The following is a 20386-nucleotide window of genomic DNA, read 5'->3' on the forward strand; positions in this document are numbered from 1 at the left end:
TTTTTAAGGAAACATCTCATTTCCAGGTTAAACATTTATAAACAGAGTACATATTTTACAGACGAATACGCATAGAAATCTAAATAAGAAGGGAATAGACGTGACATAGGCATAGTAAACAAATCGCCTTACCGCCGGATGTGAACTTTAGATCACCAGCGAATAAGTAGTGATTTAGTTTTAATCGTAACGGCTTACGTGAAACAACGCGTAAATATGGTGTATTTCAGGAAGTTCAGCTGAACGTAATTGATGCGCCCTGTCCATAACAATGTAGTGCCGCTCACGATTCTCGAGAAACTGAAAAATTCTTGACGACACTACAATTGCTCTCGTCACCTTGAAACACATAAGACGTTAAGTCTCATTTGCCCAGTAATTTCACAAGCTACGGAGCCATTGTGGTACCCATAATCTAGCCGGTATCCTGTGCAAAGGAGCCTCCCACTGGTAATAAGTAAGTAAGGTATAACAAAACTTCCGCAACCTGCAACTATATCAATAAAATTACTATATTCCATCGATACAACTTTTTTTTAATTAAATTGCAAAATTTTCTACAAATTCAATTTGCAACTAAAATTTATGAACGACGTGGGATTCGAACCCGCCACCTCTTGGCTTTCATCCGAGCGCTCTTACTAACTGAGCCAACCGTTCGAGTTACGCAACGTTCGTAAATCAATAAAATATATTTGTATATACCAATAAAATACCAAAAAATTTGTAGATCTCCATCTACAATTTTGGTACAAAATTAATTTGAATATTTAATCCCAAGAAGTGAGGGATATCAATTTGAAAATAACGAATTCCTAAATAAAATTTATGGCATATTTTTTTACAGATATTTTTAATTTATTCATCTTTCTCAATACAGAAATAATAGCAATGTCTATTATAATTACCTTCTTATTTAGATTTCTGTGTCTACTTAAATAACGTAATTCCTACTGGAATAAGAAAGCCGAATTGAAAAGCGCTTACCAAATTATTTAAAATCAGCCACGAACTTGCAATAAATAATCAATTACTGTACTATCAATAAATACAACAATATTAAAAACGAAATTATTTGTTAATATTACTAAAAAGAATTAATATAAGTTAAAGATACCTACTTAAATTAAATTAATTTATTTACAACAATAAAATAAATAGTATGTCTAAAGATGGGATTTCAATGAAGAGTTTTGTTGGTTGTTTCACGTGACTTTTAAATGATTTAACAGACAACATAATAATACAGTCATAAAGCGATTAGCGTAAGTTTATAATTAGATTTAAAACTTATTCGTCCTTACAAATAAAATTGGCATAAAGTTATAACTAATCACAAACCAAGAAAATGCAAAATTTTGCTTACGATTGGTTTATTCGGACGTATAACGTTTCCCGCGTTTATTTGCAAGGCTGCTTGTCATTCAGAGAAGATTCAGAATTATCATTGTGTTGACAGTGTTGTCAACGATATTGTAAACATTTTGCATATTCTTTGTTTATGCTTAGTTATAACTTTATACCAAGTTTATTCGTAAGGCCGATTGTATTTATATCCAGTTTAGAGAAAGATGTTTCGCATGAAGAAACTTGTACATGAATAAAACTACGGTATTCTTAAACTATTAATTACCATCCATATATTTTCAAATTGTAGTAAGCGTCATCTAGTGAAGTGAGATCTTCAAAATAAATATAACACGCGCAACTTGCATTGACAAACTTCACATATTGTTGTGCGCAACGTCTACTTAGTAGCTTCACAGCTCGAAATATTCATTTATTTTTTAAATTTTATTATTCTATTGACTAACATCATACGCGTAACTTGCATTTACCAACTTCACACTGCAATACATAGATACGCGCAACTTGCATTAACCAGCTTCAAACTGCAATACATAGATACGCGCAACTTGCATTAACCAACTTCACACTGCATTATATAGATACGCGCAACTTGCATTTACCAACTTCACACTGCATTACATAGATACGCGCAACTTGCATTTACCAACTTCACACTGCATTACATAGATACGCGCAACTTGCATTAACCAACTTCACACTGCATTACATAGATACGCGCAACTTGCATTAACCAACTTCACACTGCATTACATAGATACGCGCAACTTGCATTTACCAACTTCACACTGCATTACATACATACGTGCAACTTGCATTAAAAAGCTTCACACTGCATTACATAGATACGCGCAACTTGCATTTACCAACTTCACACTGCATTACATAGATACGCGCAACTTGCATTAACCAACTTCACACTGCATTACATAGATACGCGCAACTTGCATTAACCAACTTCACACTGCATTACATAGATACACGCAACTTGCATTAACAAACTTTATAGTGCGGAATATTGATCGCACAGCTTCCATTTACATTTAAATTATCATTACTTTCATTCACCCAATCAATTTTAAGAATACGGCATTTTACAGACTAACATTAAACATTTACCTGGAATCTAGGTTGACTAGGTATCGTCACAGAATTGTAACTTAATTTAAAAGATACTTTATAATTATATTTGTGCCGCTGCCCACCTTCGAAAGAAGAAATTTATACTTTAAAATTATGAAAACTTTCGTGAGACATTGTTAAATTATTTATTAATACGGCTTTACTCACGATTTATCGGTGTGGGTACTATGATTATAGTGCCGATGATCACGTAGTGGACATTGTGAGTACATTTTGTGCACCCGTGGACACCAATAATGATAAAGTGTCAGTGATACCGTGCTCGTCATCAACCGCGCACTACGAGCACAAGTCCGATGTAAGAGACGGGACGTTATCGCGAACCCACTGCTTATTATGAAGGACCTCCGAATGGTCCGAAACTAGTCGGTAACCACACCGAAAAACCATATTAATAAATAAATATATACTTCTGTTTGCTGAGATTAAAATGTTTGACAATACATACAGTTTTCTATTTTAGAATCAGTAGTGTTGTTGGAAATAAGAAGAATTTCAAACAATGACCCATCACTCCTTGTATCTCTGATTATATTTGTCTCTAAGGCCGAGTACAGATATAACGAACGAAGGCAAACTAATTAAGAAGCAAAAGAGAAACAGTATGCGTCACGAGGCGAGTAAAAGAGAAGGAGTTTCGTTCGCTGTATGTAGACAAGGTCTAACACAGGTGGAGACAGCATCCCAGACTATCATAATGTAAGAGAAGTACATAGAAAACATACCTATTAGCTTCACAATCCTCATACTTCTTAAAACACATGAATATTTAACATTGAAACAATGACTGGACATTATAACACATTTATCATACGTAATACTTACAACACACAACCATGAATCGTTAAAAACATTCTAAAGTGAAATTTTAAACCAAATCATTTTTTTTAGATTAAAGCTCAGATATTTTAACTTCGTTATGTAGCTATGATATCCCTGAACCATTTTAGGGTTAATTGAGTGATAATAGTAACCCTGATAGAATTACTTCATTCTCTATGTCTGTTAAAACCATTCCACTTAGAAACGCATGAAGGTAATAAAAGCTGATGATTAACAAAAAACTGCACCTAAACATTGAGTTACATTCGATTTTGTGGAAAGGGTATGCTGAAAAGGTTTGGTCATATAAAGGGGAATTAATTGGCACTAGATTGTCCACAATTTGCTGTCAAAAGATTTTGGGGTATTTTGGCCACATTGTTCGACGTCTTTCCAGTGGTATTTTCTTTGTATACCTATATACAGCAAATACCACCTCCGAGGAAATAAATGGCGCTAAACTTTATAATGACAACTATGACAAATAAAATCTTTGACTCATTTCATCTGCAGTCCCCCTGAAAACGAGATCTGGAAAGATCTTGAAACGTCGGGCTAAAGAAAATAAAAATGTAACTTTTACGCAAAAATCTAATGTAAAAACAGTTTCAATTACACGCGTTTTAATCCTTTAAAAGTGTTTTATTTAAATAAGTCTTCCCAGCAATTTACATAAACTGACAGTCATAGGCAAGGTGGAGGGCAAAATACCACGCGATCACCTAGCCGCCGTGCTGGTCGGACCAGGTCAAGACACTCACTGGCCTACCACTGAAGACCGCAACAAGGAAGCACGAGGACCGAAAGGAGTGGAAGGTTTTAGTGACCAACGTAACGAAAACCTACCACCTTCCTCCAGAAATGAAGAACGCGACCAAGAAGACAGAGTATGGATGACTGGATTGACTAGAACACACTGGGGATTATGTCAGGTATGTTACCCTTGAAATGGTCAGTGCATACCGTAATCTCGGTGACCTCTAGGAGACAAACGGTAGTGAGAGTAAAATACTTAAAACTATTTTACAAATATTTGGTTATTTATTTATATTGTACTATTATTATGCAATTCGATTGGGAGACAAAATTCGTAACCTATGCGGCGGGTATGAATTTTGTAGTTTAATGAAAACAGAACCTTAAATCGATTTGTGCAATTATAAAAACCTATACAGAACGCAATAAAAAGCAACTTTAGTAGATATAGTGCACCTTTTGGTACTAGTGGAAAGTACTTTAAAAAAGTCCTTTAGATAAACAATAAATCTACTTTTACTTTTTAGGATCTATTTTTTTACGATCGTTTGTTTAAATGTATTTATCTAATACAAAACATATGGCGTGAAAATATACAAATGCGTATCGTTACAAATGTCTAAATTCAACATAATTGTGTACAAAAACGTACGTATATGGTAATTCGTCAGTCTGTGATAAATCCGACTTTAGTCGGTTAACGTAAAAGGGACCCTGTATAGGAACTTATTAATAGCACACAATCGATTCTCGCCTCCGTATAAATACACTTCGAAAGTAATTTTCGCCTTAAGCCGTATATATAGACTCTCAAATTAAAGCAGTGCTTTCCACGTTTTATTACAATCTTGGATAATATCTTTGATAATTTTAAAATAAACCACCTTAGCATAGTTACTGCTCTATTATACGAATGAGGATAGTTAAATTTTTTTTTTAAATTATTTTTGTTTATTGAGTCAGAATGTAACGATTCATGGTTGTGAGTTGAGGAGAAAATAATGATACAAATTATCATTCGGAGCTTACAGAACATTTGAAAGTTAGAATTGATAAGACCAAGAGTAATAGTATAGGAGCCATATTGTAGACGATTCCAATAGCTGTAATCATTTGGGTGTGAAAGTATTCTTGTCACACTAAAGGAGTGTAACCGAGAGAACGTAACATATGAGTGATGGTGAAAGTTATTGTGAGCTGGCAGAACAAAAGTGTAGGCGGGGCGTTTGACGATGGGAGGTGGCTAGGGTAAACAAGTGAGTATTATTTGTAAATCGGGTCACCGCGCACCGCCACGGCCACGGCGGCCTGGCTTTCCACGACGATTGAAGCCACTGGAAAAACAAATGAAAGAGTTAAAAACACTATGCTCATAAATATTTTATTAACAGTTAAGTTTTATTTCAGACATAGAGATCCATACAAGATACAATAGATAAATAAACAGATAACTTAAAATTTATGTTAGTAAACACTTATATAACAATACTTAAAACTAAAGGCTCTTATGGTATAAATACCACTATACTACTATACCAGGGGGAACCTCCTTTGCACAGGATGCCGGCTAGATTATGGGTACCACACCTGCGCCTATTTCTGCTATGAAGGAGTAATATGTAAGCATTACTGTGTTTCGGTCTGAAGGGCGTCGTAGCTAGTGAAATTACTGGACAAATGAGACATCTTATGTCACAAGGCTGCCGAGCGCAAGGTGCAGTGCCACTCAGAATTTTTATCAAAGCCAAATTTCTGAGCGGCATTGCATTTATGCTCGTCACTTTACGACATAAGGTGTTAAGTCACATTAGTCTAGTAATTTCAATAGGTGCGGCGCCATTTTAATCGAAACACAGAAAATGTTTGAACATTACTACTTTCATGGACGGACGAAAAAGACCCCGCCGTCCGCGTCGTTAGTCTACGTCTATCTGTTATAAAATAATATACCCGTTGACAATTTTAGTATTTACACTTCTTCACTAAATCTACATTCATTCCCTTCTCAATAACTGACACGCGTGAATTAACTGTGCCCTTGGAATTTAACAACGCTGTACAATGCGCAGGTCAGGCCACATATGGAGTATTGCTTTCATGTCTGGTCTGGCGCACCCCAGTATCAGCACGATCCATTTGACCGCGTGCAACGCAGAGCAGCTCGAATTGTCGGGGACCCAGTGCTCTGTGAACGGCTGGAACACTTGGCGTTGCGTAGAGACATCGCTTCATTGTGTGTCCTCTACCGCATTAATCACGGGGAGTGTTCCGAAGACCTGTTTCACCTGATTCCTGCCGCTGGATTCCACCTTCATCTATCATCTCCACCATCTGGATGTGTGGCGGTCCTCCACAGTGTGGTTTTCAAGGAGCTTTCTTCCACGTACTACAAAGCTGTGGAATGAACTTCCTTGTGCGGCGTTTCCGGGACGATACGACATGGGTACTTTCAAAAAAAGCGCGTACATCTACCTTAAAGGCCGGCAACGCTCATGTGATTCCTCTGGTGTTACAAGAGAATGTGAGCAGCGGTGATCATTTAATACCATAAAAGAACAACCTCAACCACAACTACTTAATTATAAAAATTTTGCAAACCATATCTAACCGCTCCGAGGATTAACCTGTACGGGTTGTATATTGACACCACATTTGTAATATATCCATATCATATTCTAGCTAGAACTAGTACAGTGACATACCGATACGGGCCGCAGTAAGGAGGACGCGTGACGGACGCAGTTGCAGCACTTGCCGAGTTAGCTCCATCACGGGCGCCGCTAGATGTCTCTGGCGTGGCTACGTTCTGAGCACCACTCGAAGACGACTTTGGCTCCTGCGGGAAATATAACAAAATAATGTTAATGAATGTTAGATAACAATCACGTGTGCTTCTTTTGGGTAGAATAAGAACTAGTAATTTGATATTATTAAAAACAAATTGTTACTAAAGAGTTTTACTCAAGAAAATGTTATAAGGTATCTTGTTCAGTTTAGGATTACCTAGGGGGTAAGAAGGGGATAAAAATATCGAAGAAAAATTGTTTACTAAAAATAGAGAGTTTTAACAAACAATAAAACTTACCTATTATTTTTTCTGAGATATCCGGAATCCATATTGAGTCAAAGCCTTGCTTTTCAAGCGTTTTCGATGCTAGCGACATCTATCTCCCTTCCGGTTTGTGCGTGCAGTGCCACCTAGTGTTTCTTTTACGGACTAAAGTTGTTAAGTTGGAATGACGCACAAAATATTTTACTCATTATAAGACTCAATGTACCAGGTAGACATTACCTGGATTCCGGATATCTCAGAAAAATTATAGGTAAGTTTTATTGTTTGTTAAAACTCTATTATATGTTTCGTCTTCGATATCCGGAATCCATATTGAGTGATATGTTTATTATCTCCCGGTACTCTTTACGATGATGCTATAATGTGTTGATTACATAAATAAAATTAAATGAGAATTAATTAAAGTCGATATATTAATTGGTATACAATAATTAAAGATCAAAATATCATCTATTTGACAGCATTAAAATAATTAGATAAGGAAAGGGACTCCTGATTATTAACATTAGAAATGATTTGTTTCCGATAGTACTTCCGAAATGTGTGTTCTGATTTCCAATTTCACGTGGACAGAATCTGATCGATGCTAAAATTTTCTAACCAGTTTAAGGATCCAACTGCCGAACGAACTGAACCAGGTGGGGCATTAATTCCTGCATCTTTAAGTGCTGATTTTACCCAGCCCCCTATTATTGTCCTCGTAGCTGGTCGTGGACTACCCCTGGTTGTAATAAATAAATGACTGAAGTTGCCTTTCTCACGGCGTTCCTGTGATACCTGTATCAGACGTCTAATCCAGTACACACAGCAGATCTTTTGTTTGGTATTCTTAAGCATTTTCCACCCGGACTGTCTGTGATCAGCCTTATCAGTTTTCGAGCCGAATACTGGCCAAAGCAAGACTGAATCACCTTCATCTATAAAGTCTCCTGAGCCTATATGCAGCAAGGTGAGATGATCGTGGACTCTTCTGCCGGACGACAATAATAACAAGATTGCAGTTCGTTTAGAAACTTCAAACATATTATTTTCATTAGGATTGACTTTAGATAAGTGACTTATAAGAATTTTAGGATCCCAAATAGGGGGTTTTAAAGCTATTACTTGTGATACCGACATTGCTTTTAGTATATGCTTAATAAAGAAATTTGAAGATAAATCAACGTTATTGGTGATATTGGTAAAAGTTGAAATCACGGATTTATGAACAAGTATAGTTCTATAGGCCAGTCCTTCTACATTGTGGAGGTATGCTAAGTATCGTGTCACCTCAGGAGAAGGAAATTTAAAATTTGTTGAACCCTTAGCACATTCTTTCCATTTTTTCCATGCTGGCGCATAAGTGTTAAGAGTTGATTTTCGCCAACTGGATAGCAATAAGGCTTTATCTTCTTCTGACCAATCCTCGATTACCTCTGACCACCCAAAATCAGCCACGCTTCCAACTGGATTTCTTTTATTCGAGGTGGATGCATCCACGTCCTTGTGTCTACCAGTACTCTGTGAAGATTTGCTTGTATTGCTCTGCGCTGGATGTCGGCTATCCAGAAGGCTCTCGTCCATTGTGGGACTATCAATATGTAAAGACCCTGAGCCTCGTTTAAGTGCTGCAATACCAGAGGAATCAAGTTTGGCGGGGGGAACAACCATGCTAGCCGAAAGTTCCATTGTTGACAAAACGAATTGTGAAATAGGGCTTGACTGTCTAGAGTGTCTCTCGTTACGTAACAGTCCACTACATGAGCTGTATTTGATGCAAACGGGTCCACTACTGGAGTTTCCCACATCTGAAATATAATTTGAGTGGCTTCGTTCGTCAGATGCCATTCGGGTAAGAGGTCCCTTTGGCGTGACAAGGCATCTACTTCGACATTATACCGCCCCGGGAAGTACTGAGCTGTTATGCATGTGTCCAACTCGCCTAGGAGAACCAGTAACGTCTTTGTCTATTTGAGTAATTTCTTTGACTTGGTCCCACCTTCCTTGTTCCTTGAAATGGCTGAATAGATGGAATTCCTTCGTTTTTACAAATTCGTTTAACTTTCTGAGATTGAATATCGGTCGAAGCGATCCGTCCGACTTCGGGACAAGAAAAAAGGTTGAAAGGTAACTGGGAGAAGTTTCGGCTTCCTCTAGAATTTGAGACTTGAGCATCACTTCTATTTGTTGGGTCCTTACCTTTTAAGATTTGACACACATGCGGTGGTGCTCCAATTTCTTTCCAGATATGATAATATTGCTTTAGACACCCACCCTGAAATGCTCGCGACTCATGCACTGCGGTTGAAATGTCTAGTCGGGGAGTCAAAACGGTGCTTTCTTGTTTTTCCATTCTGTCGTCCACTTGATGATGCGGATCTGTTATCTGAGAATGATTTTGATTTAATATTTTTTCCTCTTTTAGAGCTGTTACGAAATGGCTTTTCACTCAGTTGCTTGCTTGTGGAAGGCTTAAGAATATTGTCGTTCCTCTGAGGTTGCCTAATTAAACTGTTGCTGTATCCCTGTGTTGTACGCATTGCTGATCTGGCGGCAGACAATTTCTCGAAATTGAGAACCAAAACGTTTTAACTCGTCATTCATTTCTAGTTCTACAAATCCAGATGTCGTAACGTATTTCTTTTGTACTTCAGCAAACCGTACCGAATTCCATTCCTTACAATCAAATCTTTGCAATTCTTTTAATTTAGTGAGGTACTTTTCATTCGATTTAGGGTAGATCGGATCTTTAACTATAGTAAATGACTCAGCTAAAACCAGTCGATTTTTATCCTGATCGTTATTTGGGGGCACTAATGAGAAACTCGAACACGATTGAGAACCCGATGTCTGCATAGATTGTACATCAGAATTTAATGACGTAATCGGAAAATTATTTAAACAGACGTTGCAACCTCTGAGCAACCTCTGAGTTTTTTGTATGTGAGGTATTCGCCGAATTAAACTGATTATTAATCATATCTGATTGAGATTGGGTAATGATATTTGATAAGAAAGCAACTTGTTGTTATAATAATTCAAATCGGGAATCACTTACTTAGCGCACTCGTTTCGGCTTACGAATGTGTGATTTTTCCTGCTGCTTATCGGTATTTGAACTGGATTCACTCTCCGAAGTAGAACTCGAGGGCGAATTTTTGCTACTTCTTTCTTCTTATCTTCTTTTATTTGAAGCACTTATATTTTCACTAATTGAATTAGGCTCCATTTAGAAGGGAGACAAAGAAAAGCTTAAATAACTTTTTTAAATTTAATTTGTTTTACTAAATTAGCTAGATCGATGTGAACGCAACGAAATACGACGCTATAATGAGGAAAAGATTTTGTGCGTCATTCCAACTTAACAGCTTTAGTCCGGAAAAGAAACACTAGGTGGCACTGCACGCACAAACCGGAAGGGAGATAGATGTCGCTAGCATCGAAAACGCTTGAAAAGCAAGGCTTTGACTCAATATGGATTCCGGATATCGAAGACGAAACAAATAATAAGCGATTCAAGTTTTGACAGCACACCGCCAGATATTTTAAACGCTGCAATGTAAATTACTACTAAAATAAATTATTATTTTATTAATACTTAGTTTATTTGTAAATAATCAGTAATGGATGATATTAGGTTACTAGCTGACTGGCTGGTTAAAACACTCATGTGATACTATTATCACCCACATTCGTGTTTTAATACCCCTTATTATACAACAGTTGCATAAATAACTATAAAGTTGCGCTTTTCAAATTGTAAAGCCCGAGCTTTTTACACCTGTAGCCTGTGGGTAAACTATACACTACGGACATACAGCGATCTGCGTGTTCAATACTATAACGCGTTCCAGGTGCTGATGGAACTGCCGCGCCACTGCAGCGCCTCATACAGATGGCTTGGCGGCCATCATGCGCAAGCGGTGCGCTTCTACCACGCGCCGCATGCGCGACAGTCCCAACAGCATACTGCGCACGCTATCGGACCGGTGGGACTCCCCGATGCTGGCTCGTTGGATACGGCTGCACGCAGTCGTATAGTAATCATCGGGAAGTCCACCCGGAACAGCCTGTTATTTTTTTCTTAATATAATAAGTTATTACTAACACTATTTTGTAAGCTTGCAAATTGTACTAACAAATATGGATGTAATCTCATGTATGGATGAATCCGAAATAAATGATTATTATTATAGTCAGTTGGAAGACGTCCACTGCTGGACAAAGGCCTCCCCTAAAGATCTCCACGACGACCGGTCTAGCGCTGCCCTCGTCCAACGTATTCCGGGGGTCTTGACTAGATCGTCGGTCCGTCTTGTGGGTGGCCTACCAACTCTGTGACTTGAGGATTCTTCTGCCCCACCGGCCATCTGTCCGTCGAACTATGTGCCCTGTCCACTGCCACTTCAATTTCGCAATCTTTTGGGCTATGTCGCAGGGAAACTCCGAGCATAGCCCTCTGAGCGACAAATAGCTTCCTCACAAGGCCTTAAATTAAAAAATATATAACAAAAGAAAAATATTATATTACTTAACAGGATATCTGTGTGTGTGTGTGTGTGTGAGTGTGTGTGTGTGTGTGTGTGTATGCATGTGTACGTGCGTGTTCATTTAATTCTTACCTCAACTTCAGCAGGGTCAGTGATGATGAGCGGCGGTGGCTCCAAGTCTCCAACTCCGATGACTCCACCACGAGAGATCTGGTGAGCCATCAATGCTTGCATCCGTTCTTGCATTTCCTGTAATGTGATAAATACAAGGATTTGAACGGCTTGCTCGCTTGGCGATGCGTAGAGACGTCGTTTCATTGTATTCCAAAGAGCTATTTAACTTGATTCCTACTGAAGAATTCCACCATCGCAACATCACCTTAAATATGGTCCGCAGTAACTGAATGTTTGGCTTTTTTTTATTTGGACAAAGTACAACCAAACTATGGAATGAACGCGGTGTTAGTAAGGTCAAAATGGGTATCTTAAAAAAAAACACTTGATACATACGCTCCTGTGATTCTTCTGGCATTCCAAGAGAGTGTACGTGGACTGGTTAGCCTACTATTTTATTAAAAAGGGGACGTGTATGAGTATTATCCGGATTCAAAAAGATCTTACAAGGAATCCTGAAATATTTGAGGCACATTGCTCGCAGAATCTAAGATAGTCTCGAAAGACTGATTGGTGACGGGGAAGGTACAGGGGAAAATATCGAGAGGCCACGTCCGAAAAGATGGTCGGATGAGACATCCGAACATCTGGATATTCCTGTCAACGTAGCACTGCACCAGGCCACCGACCATAACCGATGGACATCTACGGAGTCACGATCTTCAGCAGTGAGGGGACGACAAAGAAGAAATAATGAGTATTATAGCATGAGATAGAGAAGAGCAGAAGTGGGAAGAGGCCTTTGTAGTATCAAAAGGTAAAAAGTTTTGCAGTTTTCAATATATTTTTTTTTTTAGAAAATTTGGAAATGGAAAGTGATTCGCCTTGCACATTACAATGCAGTGCTGCTCAAGATTCTTGGAATGAACATTTGGGCGGAAACGCAGTTGTGCTCATCACTTTGAGACATGAGACATTTCACAAGTTACGGCTCCCTAACACAGTAATTCTTGCCAATTACTGCTTTTTGTATGGAAGAGGAGGACAAACGAGCATAAGGGTCACCTGATGTTAAGTGGTCACCTCCGCCCACATTTTCTTGCAACATCGGAACAATCTCTGAATTGTTGCCGGCGTTTTAGAAGCTTTTTTTTGAAGGTAACCGTGTCGTATCGTTCTGGAAGCACCGCACAAGGAATTAATGGTAGGGATGATATTCTAATTTGTAATGTGTATGAAAATAAGAGACGTGACAAGCAGGATATGAGTTGATGGTCATTGATATGCCCTGCCCATTACAATGCAGTACCACTCAGGATTATTGAAAAACCCAAAAGTCACCTTGAGACATAAGATGTTAAGTCTCATTTGCCCAGTAATTTCACTAGCTACGGCGTCCATCAGACCGAAACACAATAATGCTTACACATTTCTGCTTCACGGCAGAAAAAGGCACCGTTGTGGTACCCATAGCCGGCATACAGGATGCAAAGGTGCACATACATTCAATCACGCCTTTCATTTGCTATTGTACTTGCTTCCAAGTACTCCCAAACTATGGAATGAATTATTTAGTCCTGCATCTCCAGGACAATTCGTATGATCCTAAAAAGCCAGCAACGCTCTTGTCGTTCTTCCGCAAGTTACTTACCATCTAGTGACGTAGTTATTCAAATTCAAATATTTTTATTCAAAATAGGATGTGAAATCACTTATTGAAAGTCAAAAAACTACCACCCATTCCAAAATGAATGCCTGAGGCCTGAGAAGAATGAGCGCAACAAAGTCAGCGGGCTTTTTTTTTCATCAAACATATATTTTTTACAATTAAAGTAACATTTACAAAGTAAGAGCGGTCGCTCCATTCCCAATCTGTGGTATCATTAAGAAAGTCATTTATGTTATAGTAACCTTTACCACACAAACGTTTTTTAACAATTCTTTTAAATAACGTAATACTTTTGCTTTGAACATTTTCTGGGATCCTGTTGTAAAATCATATACATCGCCCCACAAAAGACTTGCTAACTCGACTAAGTCGAGTAGTAGGCATTATAAGCTTATGTCTGTTCCTCGTGTTCACATTATTTGCAAATTCACTTATGTGCCTATGAACATACATTACATTATCAAGAATATATTGAGAAGCAACAGTCAAGATGTTAATTTCTTTGAATGTTGCTCTCAATGATTCCTTAGGGCCTAGGTTATAAATAGCGCGAATAGCCCTCTTCTGAAGCACAAATATTGTATTAATATCGGCAGCGCTGCCCCACAGCAATATACCATAGGACATAATACTATGGAAGTAACTAAAGTATACAAGTCGCGCTGTATCTATGTCAGTTAATTGTCTATTCTTTGAACTGTGTATGCTGCAGAACTAAGTCTGTTCGCCAATCCTTCAATATGGGGGCCCCATTGTAAGTTAGTTATCCTAATCCATAAATAAAACATCATAGTAAAGAATGATGATACCAACCTTGATTTCATCAGTGAGTTGGAATGGCTGCGCATCAAGAGACTCAAGGGGAGGTGGTGCCGTCTTCAGATCATCCACTTTGAACTGGACTGTGGAACGACAGACTGGACAAGTTTGCTGCAAGTAAATAACACAAGATTAGCAGTTTTAGAACTTTTAATACTCTGTTGGTCAAAAGTTTGAGTATATTGACGTCTCTGCAACACATGAATTTATTTCTATTAGATCTGTTGCAGTTCTAGGTGAATCTGGTTAAACTATAAAATCATAAATATCTAAATGATATGTATATAAACTGTTTTCTAGAGTGTCGGTGGTGCAAAAGCTCCTCCACTTACTAATGTGTTTTGGCTTTCTAAATTCTTATTAAATAGAAAGCAAAAAAGAACGCCATTTGTTTTCAAAGACATCAAGAATTCTAAAGGGATCAATTTTGATAAAAAATAATGCCTTATATGCCTTTTATATGTATGTTTATCCGAAGCTCTTACAGGAATAAAAAACATACACATGAGGAAACCTACACACACTTTCGAAGAAATTCAAAACGAGTGAGAAAAATTATAACTGGTCTTGGCCTCAAAAGGCAAACTCAGACCGCTTTCACCTACCTACCATTGTCTAATTTATTGATGATTTTAATCACCACAACACAACGGCACCTATTTCGGCCGTGAAACAGTGTGTATACACAATCTTATTATTATTATTTATTTAAACATTACTGTGTTTTTCGGTCTGGAGGGCGCCGAAGCAAATTAAATTACTGGGCAAATGAGACTAACACATACATACTAGTCCGTGATATATATATCACGGACTAGTAAAATTAAACTATGTATATATATATATATATATCGGTGGAATATCAATAAGAAGGAAGGATATCAATATATATAATTGATATATATATATATAAGAGATTTCCACCGATAATTGACTCATCACGACATCTCCGAAACTACAAAGCCTACAAGCTTGGAATATGGAAGGTAGGTCCTTTCTAGGATGTAGGTGTCAGCTAAGAAACAGATTTGAGAAACTCTTCCCCTAAGGGGGTGAAAGGGGGAGTCGAAGGTTGCATTATTAAGTTAGAGACGTTAAAATCGACATTTAGGTTATTAGCTTTAAATAATAAAAATCTGTGTAAGTCATTTTAGGAAATCCCCTTTTAAGGATGGTAAAATAGGGGGTAAAGTTTGTATAGAAACGTTGTAACTATTTTTATTTTAACCTAAAAGGAGAACAACTAAATTGGTACTGGCTTGTATTCATTAAAGTCCAATTTATTTTCTTATAATTAATTCCTTTACAACTATCCTGTAAGGGGTCAGTTATATGAGTACCACCTATTCGGAAACAACGCTCTGAGTGAAGAGCAATACCAAGAAACTCTCGCAGATTATTGTAGGAATGTTTTGCATATTTTTGTCAATTTAAAACTTACAGTCCATTTAAAAAAACATACGTCATTCCATAGTATTTTCTTTGATTTATGCGAGTGATGCACATTTAAATACACTTTTTAAAGGATTAAAATGAGGGTTAATTTAACTGTGTTTTTACATTAGATTTTGCGTAAAAGTAAAACTTTTATTATTATTTTAGTTAGCCCGACGTTTAAATATTTAAAATACGTGATTTCGGTACCTGATAGGGTTTGGCTTCAACCCGCTGCCAAGAAGGCAGCTTATCCAGTTCCTCTTCATAATACTTCTTGCCAGAAATTAAGTGCTTGCCAAGACAGTAGTTATGAAAATAATGGAAGCATTGGGTCTTGGTAAAAATGTCCCCGTTTTTGAAGCCGTGGAGGCAGATAACACACTGGCCCTGGGGCAGGTTGGACTGGGTCAAACATTCCCTCACCATCTAAAAAAAGGAAACGTTATATAAATAATTAGGCGACCCGCACAGGGGTAGGTCTATATAAGGGCTTATTAAACTTCAGCCCAAGGCACCGTGCATTCAAAGGGCTTATTACAATTGAAACCTACTGACACAATACCTATTGTTTTCTTTTGTAGGTGCGGCTGACTTTTCGTTACACAACACGAAAAAAATTTGATTAGACGTGACACGCCAATGACTACGTTATAAAAAGTTAATTTATCAACGATACGTCACTCGAACGGTTGACTCGAGATTTCGCGGGTTCGAGTCCCGCATCGTTCATAAATTTTGTTTTCAAATTTTATTTTGTATAATAATTAATACCAGAAGGAAGGGTTATTAAAACATAAAGTGTTGTACCAATGCTTATACTTTGTTTTACACATACTTAAGATCTAAATTATTAAAATATTAGTATGAACTTATACTTATCCAAAAATAGGAGGAGAACCTTCGCAATGTTACAAATGGATAATTCTAGTGTGATGAGGGAGGCAGCGTCACGCAAACTAGGCCAGGAAACCTGCTGCTGAACAATAGCAGCTCAGCTTTTGTAAACGCGACCTACATTTCGTCTTTTCATTTATTATTACCATGGTTATACAAAGAGCACTGTAGAAATTTTTCACTAGAAGATTGAAATATAATATGACAAATCCAATATGCGTAAGAATTCAACCTTTCAAATGAAAATAAATCTTTAAAAATAGATGGACCACGACATCAACACAGCAACAAAAAAAAAGGGTAGCACTCCGGGAGTGCCGGCAGAAGTTCTAGTTTCCGAACATTAAAGTTGTGCATTTTTGAATATTTTGGCATGGTTAGGGAACAATTTCGCACGAATTGCTTTATTTATCAGTATTAAAGTACTAGCATTTTCATTTATTGCGCAATCGTACAAAAAAATGACAATTTATATTATATTATTTACACTTCAGCACTATTACAATTATTTTACATCAAAAAGTTTATCTCTCAAGAAAATCAACTTTCATCCATTCTAAACTGTAAAAATATTTCGCGGCTGAGATTCAATCCCTCGAGCGCGTGTTTCGGCTTCGCAATTACAATGATTCAACCACTGGTCAAATGATCGTAAGATCATTAAGTTGACGAACTATAATTAGTTAAAATTATAAATGTTTCATCCATAATTTCAACGACTGTCTTACGAATTTTCGATCAGATCATGTGTCCTGACGCGAGTTTAACATTATACCCGTCCCAAGAAAAGTGCTCAACGCCGCTTAATAAGTTTTCACTTCAAAAACACAACAAACTGAATTCTTTGTAATAGGACAGCACTTGTCATTAATGCTGAGGTATTATAGATGACCTCCCGACTTGAACTATAAGGAACACTAATTCAAGCAATACTTTCAATAATTACCCAAATAAACAGGATTTTATGATTATTTTTAAAATCACAACAAAGGAATGTTTAATGAATGAGACGTTATTATGGAAATGATGGAGAGGGGCGTGCATCTGTATGAGACTGACAAAACTTAGCGGAATAATTTCTGAAGATTTATCATCATCATTTCAGCCGGAAGACGTCCACTGCTGAACAAAGGCCTTCCAAAGATCGGTATCCACCCAAAAATAAAGTTTAAATTGGCATTTGAATCAAACCAATCTCTCATCAATCGTATCTTCAATACTGTAATAAGATACACTTAATACTGTAATAAGCCTTTGACATAAGTCTGTGTTTAATAAAAGATTTAAATTTATTTATTGATAATTCAGATACACTTTTTGGTAATTTATTGTAAAATTTAATACTGTTGCATGCAAAAGAATTGTTTATTTTACAGAGCCTAAACTAGCTAAACGACTAGCCTAAACATTGTCAGCAACTCTAAAATAGAAATAACATTAACAAAATAGGATTAAAGATTACTTAAACTACAACACATTAGAAATAGTATGTCTCACAATTGAGACAGGTCCAAGAAACTCAGTGGGCTTCCTTTTTTGTTAATTTAGTTACAATATAGTATGTAGTATGGTACAATAAATTTCAGCCTATGGGTGTTTGTTCCATTCCCAGTGTGGTATCATTAAGAAAATCATTTATGTTATAGTAACCTTTATCACACAAATTATTTTGTATGATTTCTAGGATCATGTTGTAAAAGCATATATAGCAATTCACCCAATAAAAGACTTAATAACTTGGCTATTCAAGGAGTTATAATAAAGTAGGCATAAGAAGTTTATGTTTACTCCTCATTTTAAAATAATCAGCAGTTTCTAGAAAATTTTATAATGTTAACATCAAGAATACATTGAGATGCAACATTCAAAATGATTATTTCTTTTGAATTTTCTCTTTATGATTTTAATTGATAACATTTACTCCTTATCTTCTTAACATCACTTTGTAACATATAGAAAATAATGTACACAATTTTGTTTCTTTTTAAATTTTAATTTTTGTGGTTTTTGTATTCACATGGGGTACAATATTACGAACATTTTTCATTCTTACATCCTACTCTTAACTGTAAAAAATCAGATCTAATGATGAACCTTTTTAAGTAGGTAATTGTTAGACATTATTTTTTTTTAACAATTCACAAACATATGTACAGAAAGTATCATGGCAAAGAGGAAGTGATGAATGCCTTTAATGGCCTCTATGGAGACAACAAGATGGTGAAAGACTGTAAACAACCAAATCAAGAGATCTGATGACATACCATATCACTGATCAGATGATCAAGTGATGTAGTGTGACAAAGACATTGGAACTCATTATCCATGTATTCTAGCTGCATTTGGCCTAGTTGGAATTGCTTTAGACACCACTCGTACTATATTGATTAATCTATTGGTACTTAAGTATTTATATATTTTGTCTAAACACTATATATAGGTTTATTCTAAGTTGTGTTCTTTACAACATTCAACCCATTGTTACAAGCAAGTAGTTAAAGAAATTAAACACAAAAATAACAAATAATTTAAATAATATTAAATTTCGGACTCACCTCTATAAGTTCATAAACAATCAAATGCCCAATATTGGCATTTAGTTTTCCTTTTATATCGCGGTGGATACGTGAAATTATTCTGTCATCCAGCCCTCGAGGATTTTTCATGGTGACTTGAGGACTCTTCTCAGGATAATCCGGACACAATTTGATCTCGAGGGTGAGACGGACGTACTGTTCATCAATGTTATCGCCAGTATATGGGACAATATTCATTTTAATGGTCTTCGGGATGCCATCCTCACGATTGATCGTCAAATCTGGTGCGAATATGGCCTCAAGAGCTTGAAGCTCCTCGTACACCCTGTTTTTCGAAATTAATTAGTATATTTAAATAAATAAATTAAGCAAGACACCAAAAAATCTTGTGAAAATAAGAGATAAAAAATATTCGAATTACACACCGTTCGTCCAATGTAGCGACTGACATGGTAGGAGTGCCTTGCTAACTAGACTAGGGCGTAATATTCCGGGACCTCAGATATTATTAATTGCAATAAGTTCAAGCAGGCGCAATGCAGTCGCTGCAGCAACCAGCTGGTCTTTACAATTCGCACTTCGCTTCGCGAATCGCGACGAATCAAGCTAAAAATCAATCATGCTAACTCAGACCACAGAATACAATGCAAACATTCAGCAGATAACAAATACTGCTAAGTTAGGACAGGCAAAGAGTTCAAGCCCATACAGCCATTTCGTCGTCGTTTTTAATGCTTTTTTTTCTTTTAGTTTCTTCACAATATTATGTCAAGTCCGATCATATTTTTTAAAGGCCGTAGCCAAGTCTCTTGTTTTGAAGTTCAGAAGTATATCAGTTTCTTCGCAATATTATGTCAAGTCCGATCATATTTTTTTAAAGGCTGTAGCCAAGTCTCTTGTACTGAAATTCAGAAGTATATCAGTTTATCAGGCCGAAGCCAAGTCTCTAGTTATATTTTCCCGTCCAGGGTCTCAAATAATATAATGTCATTTCAGTGTTAATACATAACTCAAGCGAGTTTCTCTTCTGTTTCTGACTTTCACTGTCATGTTTCAAGTCAATGTCATGTCGAATGTCGATATAAAATATACGAGATATGAATATAACAAATAACAATTTATTATTTACTAAATTGCTACGATACTATTATATGCTACTAATAACTATTTAGCTATACTACTTAGTACCTAAAAATAAACTATTGTCTACTTCTTTAACTATATTTAAAAGTAATTACAATAATACTAAAATTATTTACATACGTAATGCAGGTAACACATTTAC

At 36.7% G+C, this 20386-nt stretch overlaps 1 protein-coding gene across 1 annotated transcript; it reads right to left on the reverse strand.

Moving 5' to 3' along the window:
* Window positions 1-498: 498 nt before the first annotated feature.
* On the reverse strand, window positions 499-19717 carry LOC126979642 (E3 ubiquitin-protein ligase RNF25). Its single transcript, XM_050829091.1, has 7 exons — window positions 19527-19717; window positions 19120-19426; window positions 15878-16096; window positions 14228-14344; window positions 11764-11880; window positions 6792-6925; window positions 499-5423 (listed from the first exon to the last, which is right to left on the reverse strand). Exons 1-7 carry the CDS (start codon window positions 19550-19552, stop codon window positions 5369-5371), a joined length of 975 nt encoding a protein of 324 aa, XP_050685048.1. The 5' UTR covers window positions 19553-19717; the 3' UTR covers window positions 499-5368.
* Window positions 19718-20386: the final 669 nt, after the last annotated feature.

Source organism: Leptidea sinapis, chromosome 3, assembly GCF_905404315.1.
Source record: "Leptidea sinapis chromosome 3, ilLepSina1.1, whole genome shotgun sequence".
Classification (NCBI taxonomy): Eukaryota; Metazoa; Arthropoda; class Insecta; order Lepidoptera; family Pieridae; genus Leptidea; species Leptidea sinapis.